General features: G+C 38.6%; 1 protein-coding gene across 7 annotated transcripts in view; it reads right to left on the bottom strand.

The window, feature by feature from the left end:
- Positions 1-94: 94 nt before the first annotated feature.
- Positions 95-12,890, bottom strand: part of LOC117288707 — a 68,909-nt gene continuing 56,113 nt past the window's right edge. For 6 of the 7 annotated variants that reach the window (XM_033769561.1, XM_033769562.1, XM_033769581.1 and 3 more), the window contains 7 exons: positions 12,290-12,401; positions 11,038-11,190; positions 8,931-8,957; positions 6,404-6,432; positions 5,646-5,744; positions 5,058-5,157; positions 95-4,803 (listed from right to left, as the gene is read on the bottom strand). In XM_033769561.1, the coding sequence (XP_033625452.1) occupies positions 2,318-4,803; positions 5,058-5,157; positions 5,646-5,744; positions 6,404-6,432; positions 8,931-8,957; positions 11,038-11,190; positions 12,290-12,401 (3,006 nt within the window). In that variant the 3' untranslated portion in view covers positions 95-2,317. The remainder of the gene's footprint in view (positions 4,804-5,057; positions 5,158-5,645; positions 5,745-6,403; positions 6,433-8,930; positions 8,958-11,037; positions 11,191-12,289; positions 12,402-12,890) is intronic. The other variant, XM_033769564.1, reaches the window with a different exon arrangement.

The raw sequence follows: 12,890 nt of genomic DNA, 5'->3' as shown, positions 1-12,890 counted from the left end.
AAGCTGTTGCTGATTAACAAATTTCTTTGCTAAGCAAAAAAACAGTCAGGCACCAGCCACAACAATGATAATATCATGTTATGTGGGCTGGTTACCTGTTTCTGCTAAGCAATACTATTCTGTGCTTTGCAGGTTGTTGTGCTTACAGGCTACATGAAATTGGCCCCATGTCATTTGAAGGGATGGATTGTAATGTCCGATCAGAGCGATTAATGAGCTAAACCTTTTGAGAGATGCCACACACTAAATCATTGTTGAATGAAATTTTGAAAACAAATCTGCGGGAGGCCGACAGAAAGAGAGAATATTGGACTGAACACTGTTATTAACAATCTGATCATACAACATTACCGACTTTTAGTATTCTACTTTCATTCCCTCCAGACAGAAATATTTGATCTCCAAATAGAAGAATTCTTTTCAGGCCAGGGCTTAATTAAGCAGAAAATATTGCTTGACAACTGTCTGCTAAACAGGAATTAGCAGGATACCAACTGCAAATCGTACATGTGACATGAAAGTTTGGCTGGTAACCTTATTCTGGTAAGCAAAGTTTTGTTGTGCTACTAAGCTACTTTTGGTGCTTAAGCAGCTCTATGAAACTGGGCCCTAGTGTTACATAAGGGAAGGGATGAGACATTTTCATTTTACACAGGGTATTTTATTTTGTCTGTGGGAATATTTAAAGAATCACCAGGGTCAAGAACAGAGGCAATGAAGTCCCTTTTTTGTGCCAACTGAAAACTGTTGGCCCAATTTCAGAAAGCTGCTTAAGAACAAAAACCAGCTAAGCACAACAAAATTATGCTGATCAGATAAACGTATACCAACCAACGTACCATTTCATATGCACCATTTTTGACTGGTATCACTGCTAAATTTAGGCTCAGCAGATAAATTGTTCAGCAAAATTGCCTGCTTGAGCAGCTCTATGAAATTGGGCCCATGTTGTTTGTCTTTGTTCTAAAGATGATTACATTGCATCTATACCACACATCTAACGACTTTTAAGTACACAACAACTTAGAGTGAAGTTTTTGTTGGCATCGTCAGAGTCCGCAGGGATCAGTCCTTGGCACTCTACAGTACAAGGCTTGATACACAATAGAAACTATACAGAAACACGATATGCTTTAAGCAGTACACAAGGACTATCGACAAGACAAAAAATAAAATGTAGATAACAATGTACAATATTACTTTACAAATGTACACTCACAAAAATAACTCACTGTAGAACAAAGCACAGTGAACGTTGGCACCATTAAAAAGCGAAGAAAATACCCACCAATTAAAATAAAGTAAGATTTACGGTAGATATACATGTACACTGCTTTTATACGTTGGTAATTGTTTAACTTACAATAAATGCCTCAAATGAGGCCTAGTCAAAAGTTGTATTTACACAGAAAGTAAATAATATATATTTATGTACAGAAATATTCTTTATCTTTGGGTATCTGAATGATAAAATTCAAAGTCGTATAGATTAAATTAAAAAAACAATCATTGGTTTCAAGTTAGCGTTTACTTCATTACGTACATGTATATCTACACTGAATTAATAATCATACAAAAATATGATAGTAAAACTGGAGCAGTGGATCTGTAAAATACATTGGCACTATCAAAAATGTCTTTTAGGTTCCCGCAAGTGATGTGAAGACTATTTGGGGATTTCGAATTTGAAGGACTGTGTGAGTCGTGGCACCTATCAGATGCAGGAACCCACAAATATAACCCCAAGGGTTGATAACACAAAGATACTTCTAACGTAGGATTAATCCTAGGACTCTTTAGGAGTTATTAAAAACTTAAGGGCTAGTCCTAACTCGAGATAAGACTAGTCTTTACTCTTTGTGAAATCCCCCCCTGGTCCTTCTCGGAACCCAAGGGTCCAATTTCATACAGCTGCTGAAGCAATTTGTTTAGCAATTTTATGCTAAGCAAAAACAAGCAGAATACCAGTCATAGATTGTATATTTGATGTGGTATTTTTTTTGCTTGTATACCTAGTTCTGCTAACCATAATTTTTTCCCCTCTCATTGTTGTACCGGAAAATTCCCTTTTAATGATGTTTTGCTTCTTAAAGGTAGGGTCATACTTGAGCTTCACGTTGAACTTCTTTGGCTTAGAAATGCTTCAGGAAAAAAATCCTGAGTAATGATCAAAATGAAAAAAGACTTTTCATAAATGTGTATCAAACAATTTGACAATTCTGTTTTATGTTGACTACATCTCTGTATAAAACTATAAGGTTTAAAATTATCGAGGTTGATAATTTGATTCTTGACACTCCGTGTCAGTGATTAAATGTTAAGATTCTGTAGGAGTTGCATAGCCTGAATGAAAGCTGTCTTCTGATGAATCTTGAGCCGATAGCTCCGATCTAGCATCGGTGTAGTTGCTCTCACATGAGGTAGCTCTCTTTAGCTGGTCCGAGCTTGTCACAGCCTCTAACATCAAGGGACTGCTGTTGGACCTGGATTTGGGATGAGAACTCTCGCCATCAACCTCTTGACTCTCCTCGATGGTTGGGATTAGAGTTTCCTCCGACGAAACTGGAGTTTCCTCCGACGAAACTGGAGTTTCCTCCGACGGGACTAGAGTTTCCTCAAAAGAGACCAGAGTTTCGTCCAATGAGACTAGAGTTTCCTCAGACAGGAAGAGAGTTTCCTCTGACGAGAGTGGAGTTTCCTCCGACGGGAGGTAAGTTTCCTCCGACAGTGACTTGTTCTCCTCTGCTTTGCTGTGCTTTTCTGCATCAATCTCTTTCTTAGGGTCGGCGCAGGTTCTGCGTACAGGCTTAGAGACGGCCTTTTCAAGCTCTTGAAAGCGTTCTTTGAGTGATCGAAAGAGGATGGGCTCCTTACTCTCTGCTGTTTCATTGTTAGAGGAGGAGTTCGTGGAGGATGTTTCAGTTGAATCAAGGTGGAGGTTTACCCTGGGAACATGGACAGGCGAGGTATTTGTGCTGCTCTGTGCACTGCTAGCATAGCTACTCATACCATCAGGCTCTTCTGATGCGCTACAGTAAGATGCCGTATCAGAATGGTAGAGCTCCAGGTAGTTTCCTTCGCTCTTATGGTATCTCCTCTGGATTGGTCTTGATACCCATTCCTGTAGTTCCTGTCTCCTCTCCCGGAGTGACTTTATTGAGCTACCGACCTGTTGATTAGACTGTTTGTGGAACTCTGCATTCTGCCTGATGGATTGTAGCCGCTCCTGTATCCCCATCACTGTTGGAGTCACCGCTTTGGATTCCTTTTTGAGGGATTTGGGCTTCTCAAATCTCCTCACAACATCACGTACTGAACGTCTGTTGCGAGCACTACGACTGAATGTTGAGGTCGGTGTGTCTTGGGTCTTTTCCTCCTCTGATGATGATCCTGTTGCTGTCACTGGGACGGCATGAAAGACGGAATCTGAGATATACCTCGCCCTTCTAGATGGTGCCTGCCATTTTTCATTCTCCGTCATCGCTCTCTGGAAAGTTTCAAATCTACTGGTGACTTTTGTTACCCTTTTGCTTCTCACTACAACATCCACACCCTTATCGTCCTTTGCAGAGGAAACATCTCCAAAAGCAGAATCAGTCTGCTCCAAGCATGAGTCACTACTTGACTGTCTTGTCACAATCAATTTTGGACTTTCCTTGGCCTTTCGGCTAAACTCACGAGCAAGCTTGTTGACTGTTTTAGTACGTGGTTTAACTTTAGGTTGAACAACTATCTTTTGTTTTGGTTCTTCCATTGGAGGAGGCTCTATGATGGTTCTCTCCTCCGTTGACTCAGTTCCAGCTGAAATAGTATTTGCTGTACTTTCTGTTCCATCCTTTGACGATTCGCTTTCGTCCTCATCTTTATTTTCAGAGAGATCAAGTTGAGAATACTTTTCTCCCAACAATTTGAAGGCATTGTTGACAGACTCCAAAAGGTTCTCATTTGAAGAGAAAGTAGAGGATTCCTCCGACACTGCTTGAGGTGATTCCGGTGTATGAGGATGTTCAGTGTAAGTTGGGATACAACAGGCAGACCTGCTTCTGTCCTCACATGCGCTGGTCTCTAGCATATTAGGATCTGAGCGAGATCTACTATACATCTCACTGACTGCTGCCAACATCTGTCTGTCCTCACTGTTGCAGCGGGAGAGGGGCATTCTCTGATGTGGCGTATGCATTGCGGCGTCAGCACTAAAAGGCCGATTGCCATACGATACACTCCTGCTCCTCATGTGAGGGCCAAGAGACATAGGAATCCACACATCCCCGTTCTTACGAGCACCCAGAGGTCGGTAGCCTTTGATGTTTGAATGACGAAGCTTGAAAGGTTCCGATGGTGAAAACTTTTTAATGTATGAAGGCAATGTCTCTAAGTCTACGGCATCTTCATGTCCAACAGCAGCATTGTTAACTGTTTCTGGCAATGTCTCTAAGGCTTCCAACTCATCTGGGCTGTCTGGGCCTTCGACAACTTCCACGATGGCATTGTCATCATCCTCCTCACTATCATCCAATCCAAGACGCTTCCGAACGGGATCAATCTTCTTAGATAAGTCCTCAGAGGTCTTATTGCCCCGATCAGGACGTCTACTAGAGCCACTACCGTCCTTATCACCCTCAACTGCAGCATGTTCGGACAGCGTCATGCTGCCGATTCCAGAGTCTCTGTTTGACTCTCTCTTCCGGGTTAAGTTGCTTCTCTCCATCATGGCTCTGTCTCTTTCTTCATCACTGTGTGTGCTGGACACATTGCCATCAAACTCGATGCTGTTACGGCTTAGTCTTTGGCTAAGGTTGTTGGCTGTTGGGGTACAAGAAAAGGAAAGGAAATCGTCAGAAACTACTTTAGTTTTCTGTTTGTTTGTTTATGCTTGAAGGTTCAAATTCCTACACCTCTGAATTATATCATTATTATTATTGATTGGTTTATTTCAGAAATAAAAGCTTCACGGCCTTAAGGAGGCTGAATTGAGTTTTACTTTAACATACTTACGAAAAGTTAAAAACAATAAAAAACATCCAACGAAAACACGGAAACATGTCTTAAGATCTTACCAAGTGGTTGATCTTGTTTATCCGGGCTCCTTGAGTCTGGTGTTCTGGTCGAGTCAGAGCAAGCTGATAAGCTACCTCTTCTTGCTGGGTTACTCTCATCCTGTGTATTGCCACACAAAAACAACAACATTGTTTTGATTAATACCGGTACACAAATAAAGGGAGTCATCAAAATAGATTGTGTGTCCTAAAACGAGTTATAAGAACCAGGCATAGAATTTCATCATTGGGAGGGCTAGGCCATTTTCATTTGGCACAAGTCCTTTCCCTTGAAAGATCAAAATTTTATGGGAAACCTTTTATGGGAAACTTTTGAAGGGGCACCAAGGCCAAGACCAGGGCACCAGATAACATGCCTCTAGATAATTCCAGGCCTGAAGAACCCTATTGCAAAGTGATTGTGTGTGAGGTTTTGTTGTAGCACCATTTGTAAAAATCTCTTTTGAGTAGTGTTGATTCGAAAAAGAAAACGGTGGTTGATAACTCAGTATGCTCCGAGCGTAATTGGGAGAAATGTTGATGTTGACTATTTTCAAAAACACTACTCTATACGTAAACGTTGGATGAGACAGGGAAAAAGCCACTTACCACAAGTGATGGTTTTCTTGAAGGTGACTCAATTGACTCATTATCGGATTCCTCATCGGATACAGTATCTCGGTAAAACTCACTGGATCTTCTTCCGGCCTGTAAGAAAAACAGATATTTATTGTTAGGTTATGAGGTGAGGTTTGTCTCTGTTTATGTACAATATGCGTTACTTGGCATCAATGATATTTATATCTCAACTAAAACTACACTTATTACAGAGGCTGTCCTATGTATAGTTTGGTGAATTAAATAAACTTATCGGGAAAACTACAACATTAATTGGCACATACAAATGTGTTTATCGGCATAACAACTGTAATTATCTGCGAAAACTATACAAAAACAACTATGGGCAAAACTTTACAAAAAATTTGCAAACACAAATGAACAATGGCTAGAGAGAATAGTTACATAAATTTGTAATATTCAACAGTTATTCAGCAAAACTGATACATAAATTGGCAGAATAAAAAATATATTTATCAGCAAAGCAACTACAATCTAAATACAAATATAGCAAAATATAGCAATCATCAACAGACCATCAATTGTAAAGGAGCAAAATTACAAAAGTTGAACTTTGAATGTTACTCAAAATTATAGAAAAAAACAGAAAAATAAATAAACAATTGGAACAAGTGCCCCTGCTGTCTCTTTCACTGCTAATCTCCTATAAAAATACTTTCTCATCATTCACTGCTATAAACACAAAATAATTTTCAGCAAAATATTTATCATAAAGAGAAATAACTCACCCATTTTGACAGCTCTGGCTTTTTCATACCTGTGAGAAAATAACATCAGAAAAAGGAAACGATGATGATATGACAACTTTAACCAAACTGAAGACGGCAAATTTATGCACAATGCTTTTTTTGTTTAAACAAAATGCAAATTGTCAAGCCTTTTCAAGCAATTCCTTGCAAACAGAGTGTGGTACATCAGCTAGGTTGGCATTCTTTTTTTTTCCCAGGATGAGTGGGAGCATTTGCTTTTGCAAATTTTGCTTAATGTAGGTATCAAACAAATCCAAACAATTCAAGCTGAACTTTTCAAATTTAAACTTGATTCCTGATGTACCTGATGACCTGGAAATATATACTGACTGTGTGCTGGGGCCAATTCCGTAAAGCTTTATGCAGAATTAAATCAAGGCACCCACAGCAATTACCATGGAGCCCTGTGCTTTTGCATTGGTGCCCTTTGCAAAGTTCCAACACAAATTTTTATCTGTGCAGAGAAGTGCCCCTTCACCAGGGGAAAATTCTTGTGCCCCTTCACAAGCAGAGTTTTAAGCTTGTATAAGCAATTGTCTTCTGCTTTAGAGCTAGCTACCAGTTTTTTTAATTTCACAACGACGCCAACCATAACCAAAGTAAATAGCCAACTTGCCAATGGTTCTTGAAAGCAGATGTGTAATGCAATAATGCAAATCCATTGTGAAAGCACACATCAACCATCAAATCTTCTTGATAGTTTGTAAAATAAAATTTTGATTGTGAAAGTTTTTCTGCAGTAAACAGTTCTGAATCTGCGCTTGGAACTAACATACAATTGTAAATTTGTTGATTCCTCAGCAAGTTTCTTAATAAACAGTCTGCACCAAAACAAACATCTTTATCTTAAATTTACTAAAATGTTCTCCCAATATTTGAACATACATGTAGATAAAAATTTAATTTGTGAATCATTCCTGTCAATCAACACAGAGTTTTAAAAAGTTATAATTGCAACGGAGTGAGAATATGCGAACAAACCAAAATGAAAGCTCAAAGAGGAAATGATTAAAGGCAAATGATATATGAAATAAATTTTATGATATGAAATCACATGCATGAAATGACAGCATTCATACACGTATGCAAGGAAGCATGCCGCAGGGGATGTATGTGAAGTGCATGGGTCTAATGGAACATTGCATACATAACAAAACAAAAACCTCAGTCAACACTTGGTCAGGGTTTTCCCTTACTTTGTAGGACCAGTTAGCGTGCTGTTTCACTAGTCCGCCATCTAGTCCGCTCATCCACATTTCACAATGAAGAGGAATGCATTTCAACAACGAACTATAAACAAATTGGGACTTTTGGGATGCTAGGTGGCAGCAGACCTACCAGGTGAATCCATTGTTCTCAGTACCATGCTCAGAACTATGCCAACAATGAAAATTTATCTGGCATGTCTGCTGCCATCTAGTGTTCCAAAGGTGGAGTGAATTTTGAATGGTCCTTGGGTGTTCAAACAGGCATTTGGCAAGCTGACCCCACTAAGAAGGGAGAACGCTATTGATGCCTGTAACCAAGACTACAACTTGACACCTCACACTTGAGACTCAGACAATGATGCCTTAGGACCAAGAATGAGAATTTTGAGGTCCGAGATGGAGACCTCAAGGTCTGCAACAGAAACTCAAGACCTTGAAGACTGTACCTCAGAGGCCTGCAATACAGACTTAGACTTCATGGTCTGACACAGAGATCTTTAGTTCTGAGACTGAAATTCAATGAATCCAAGATTTCAACATGGACAAACCACATAAAACAAACATGCTCAGTGCATCAAACTTCACACAGTGCAGCATCCTAATAGTACACCAATCCCATCTTAATGCTTTTGGACTGGAAATTATCTTAACTTTGCTCCAGGAAAACTGCACACTATTTAAAGCATGGTAGTTTCTTTGTATAATATAAAGCTTGGTTCAATTTCAAGTGATTGGTTTGCATTTGCAGTAATCAAGCAGTTATACTGCAACTGGGTAATTAAACGATTTGTGCTTGAGTAATACTTTGATCATTTTATGATGATCAGCCTGGTTTGGGGTTGGGGGGGGGGGTTGAGGGTGCTTTGCAGGGTGTCGTAAAGGAAAATGGCAGAAGCACCATACAATTATCTCTTTTCTGTGGGAAAGCTGCTAGAGAGAAATTCTCACAGGGCTGGAAAACAACAGACATACCGGTTCGCATTAATGCGACTTTACCGTGTGGAGAAGAATTTTGATTGACAGAAGAACAGGTACTGTGCTTGCACCTAGGTATATTTTGCAGAATTGTAGTGGAAAGAACTTTCAGCGACATTCCTTTTTTTGTATTTGCTCTTTAAATTAGCCCTGGCATGAAGACTTTTTTTGTGTATTTACAGCAAAGATAATTCTATGGGGCTGCACTGAATATCTGGGAGAAGGGGGGGGGGGGGGGGGGGAGGAGTGTAATTCTGTGACTAGCGAGGTAGGAATCTTGGATAGAGGATTGGTGTACCATCTTAATGTGATCGCCCACTCACCTTTAATAATCATGCTTTCCACAGCAGCTGTAAAGTGTAATAAGCAAGGATGGGAGAGAAACCATGGGTTAATATGGCAAAGCTTTAAAATAGAAACCCCCTGGGTGTCTATCACCATGTCCGCCACCATGTATGGATGCATGTACATGGGAGTATGGGTATGAGGGTTTGTCATAGGTTATGTATATTTTCACATGTGTGTTTGTAACTTGTCAAAATTGTGATCTTTAGTTTAAATGTTTTTAACAAAACTGAAATTACATATTTGAAGCAACAAGTGTTTGTGATATAAGAAAATGTCTAACAGAAAGAAATGACTTCATCCATCTCAATCAAATACCTACTTAAAATTCAAGATTCCAAATAATTTTTTGAAAACACTTCTTTCCTAATAAAATTGTTAACAAATAGTTTTGTTTGAAGTATGTGAATATTGGAAGCGTTGCCAAAACTACAGAAAATGCTGGGTCCTGTCTTGATTTAACAAAAGGGCAAGAATACCAGTATCTGCATTTTTTGCATTGTCAAATGCTGTACCTCATATTGATTCAAAGAGAGTAAGTACATAAGAGGCAGAAGTGTAGTCAACATTACTAATGTTGCTATCTTGATTCAAACAAGGAAAGGCTTACCGGTAGCGACAGTTTTGCCAACATTGTCAAATTGTATCTTTTCTTGGCTCAAAATTAAAACAGCAGCATTGTCAACATTTCGCAATGTTGTATTTTTGTTTGTATTCAAAGCAAAAATCATAATGTAGAAGTAGTTTTTCCATCAATGCTAATATTGTACCATTCAAGGTGATTACACATACCCTTGGCTACATGATCAATTCTGTACTCAAACTTCAATTTCAATCATTTCAAAATAACAAAATTAAGCAATTTCAATGATTGCACAGCATATTTGGCAAAGACTTGAATACAATGTACACTTCCAACACCTATTTTACATTTTTCATTTGACAGTCGAAATCAATTTTAAAAGATGAATCACGAAAGAGGTTAAAAACTAATGAGCTACCACAGAAGAAATTTCTATTCTTGTCTACAGTGTTACAAAGAGTCAGTTGTAGATAGCACATTTTCTTTTCAAAGAAATAGTTATGAAGAATGTGTTTGTTTATTTTCAGAGGAAAGATGTTGACAGCATTGTTTATATGTAAAAATTGTTGCGACAGTTGAAAGTGATATGACTGGACCCCACCACCAAGCCGTTAGTATATCAGCCACCTTATATGAGATTTACCACAGAGACAATAAAAGGGCTGTAGAACTGTTACCATATTTAGTAACTCATTCTTCTCTCAATCCCCTTTGTGGTTGTTGTGGTTACTTCTAAAAACCACCTCCCACCTGTTACAAAAAATACATTTTGATAATACTTAACCACTGCTTTTTGACTCACAAGGTCCAGAAATACCTTTTTGGGGAAATTTAATGTATGGTCTGAATTGATTTCAACTTTCAGAGTCAGAGTGGATTGAAATAGCTTTTAGCGTTTAGGGCTAACATCAACCCTCGCCATATCCACAAACCACAAACATATATAGATGCAAATATTGAACCCTGTGGTTATCCAGATTGTCCAACATTGTAATTATGCACAGCGACTACACAGCCCTTTTACATCACAATAACACGATACCTGATACGAACAAAGAGGAAAGTTACGCACCGCAACCAGTAGTGATAACAGAGTGTTAACAGAGTCAAGACACAATGACCAAGAGAGAAAGAAAACAAAGCCAACGATCCAAGTCAGTTGAGAAGAATAGTAGTAACATGAAAACAGCTTTATGTCTACTTTTAAAAACAAGTCACTCATAAACTGTATTATTTTGTTATCAATAGTGTTTTTATCAACACAGATTATTTTCTCAACCAAAAAATAAATAAACAAATTTTCTTTTGATATAATTATCAACCATTATATTATTGGAAACGGAAAAAAAACAAGTTAATCAAATATTGTTTCAGTTTATTAAAAAAAGTGTTATTTTTATGATTAATCTGCTGGAAGAAAAGTGAGATTTTAACCAAACACACCAACCAACCAAAAAGAAATTGTACTGTTAGCTAATTCTCTAGGTTGACCTTTGACATACCTTTGACCTGTTTTTGACCTCTCATGAGCTTGCCCATAGGTTCTGAGTTGCGTCGTTTCTGTCGTCTTCTAGACTTCCTCTCTTTCTTCTCTCGAGCTTGCTCCTCCTGCTCTGTCTGACTTTCTTTGTCCGACTCGGTCTTTGCTGACGTGGCTAGAATTTAAAAAGACATGACATTTGGTTCACATGTTTTCAGTTTCCACTAAAACAAACCTGTTTACAGTAGTAAATTCCCCCCCCCCCTAAAAAAAAATTCATAAAAAGACAAATCTTATTTACTTCCAGTAGCAAAAAATGCAAGTTTGGACTTTTAAATGGGTTGATAACAAATTGTAAATAAACAAATCTTTAAACCCAAATTCTAAATTTGAAAAAATTCTCTGAAGAACTAATTCTAAACTTTTGTGGCAAATCTGTATCTCACACAAACACACGTCATGGCTAACTGCAAGAAGCCGGTGCTGAAGTAACAAATAAAACTTGCACATTTTAAACAGAAAATAATTAAATCAGAAAAATTAACAAAGATGTTAACCACGGCCCTAAAACCTGTGATAAAGATCAGGGAAGGCTAAGTGAGTTCTTGCTACGCAAATAAATTAACGATCAGTCTAAGCTGATTTCCAATTGAGGGCCCAAGAAAATTCGCTTCACTTTTGCGACTACACATGAAATATGAACCAGGCTTAAGCCCCTGACTCTGTGGGAAGTTCTCTAATTTCTAGAACCCATGGACCATCAATCTGTGTCTAATTAGGCAGATTGATGTTTGGATCATGGAGTTAAGATGGAATCCCTTACCCAGGTACAACCACTCAATTATAGCAAGACATCAAGACGGCAAGTACCATCTTATCCATTCATTGGTCTCTCTTTCTTATCACCCGCCTATGATTGGCCCCATGTGTGCGTAAATCCAGGGGAGGGCTTTATCTTAATGCTACTAATGCAACTGGATGACTGCTTCAGTTGTTGTTTTGCTTGATCCTACTAGCAGGGGTGTATGATAGGCTGAACTGCGAGCTCAAAACATGAAAGCTTGAGAGAGCACACATTTATCTTTGGTTTTAAAAACCCTACTCTGCAATCTGGGGCATTCCTTTTGGTTTTATCTTTATGTTTTTATGGAATTTGATCTCAATGAAGAAAGAAAAAGAAAGACAAAAAAAAGTACATAATTTTATTTATTTTTTTGGTGCAAAAAATAATTGGATTTCATCCAAGAAATGACATCCCTGTACTAGAGACTTACTGCTCTTCAGAATCAGATCTTTGACCTTGGTGGGTATGGTGCTGCCGTAGTTCTCCAGGATCAGCCTCTTGATCTCGTGGGTCCAGAGTTTCTTCTGGTCGACGTTGCGAGCCTGGCCAAAGGAGAAACCAAGAGCAATTTTAAGCAAAAAATAAATACAGATTCAAGAAAAACTTAACAGACCTTGTTGAATTCCACCCGAGTAAAATGCAGAACTCAAGGAGAGACTGAGTGTACAGTGCTATGACACAATGGTGTAAGGGTAAAACCCAACCTATAAATAGCTGTATATTTGAAAACAATGGAATTGTAGCCTCTCTGATAATTTTTTCCTGTTCTGAGGTTATCTAATCTCGACAGAAACTGAACAAATTTTCCAGGGGGGAATAAACAAGCGTCTTACTGTACATTAAGGAAACAGGTCAGGAGGATCGAGTACATGGTAATATAGGCAAACACGTAAATCAATCACTAGTCTGTGCTTTTAATGTGAAGACGGCTCCATAAGACTAGTCTGGCTCCTGTCTCCCAGGAGGACCTATTGCTTTCTGTCTACAAATCACTCTCAATGTGTGTCATTCCTATGTCAAATCTATAATGA

The sequence above is a fragment of the Asterias rubens genome, chromosome 1 (assembly GCF_902459465.1).
Source record: "Asterias rubens chromosome 1, eAstRub1.3, whole genome shotgun sequence".
In the NCBI taxonomy this organism is placed as follows: Eukaryota; Metazoa; Echinodermata; class Asteroidea; order Forcipulatida; family Asteriidae; genus Asterias; species Asterias rubens.
The sequence above is the reverse complement of the archived record's forward strand: the minus strand, read 5'-3'. Positions and strand labels throughout refer to the sequence as shown.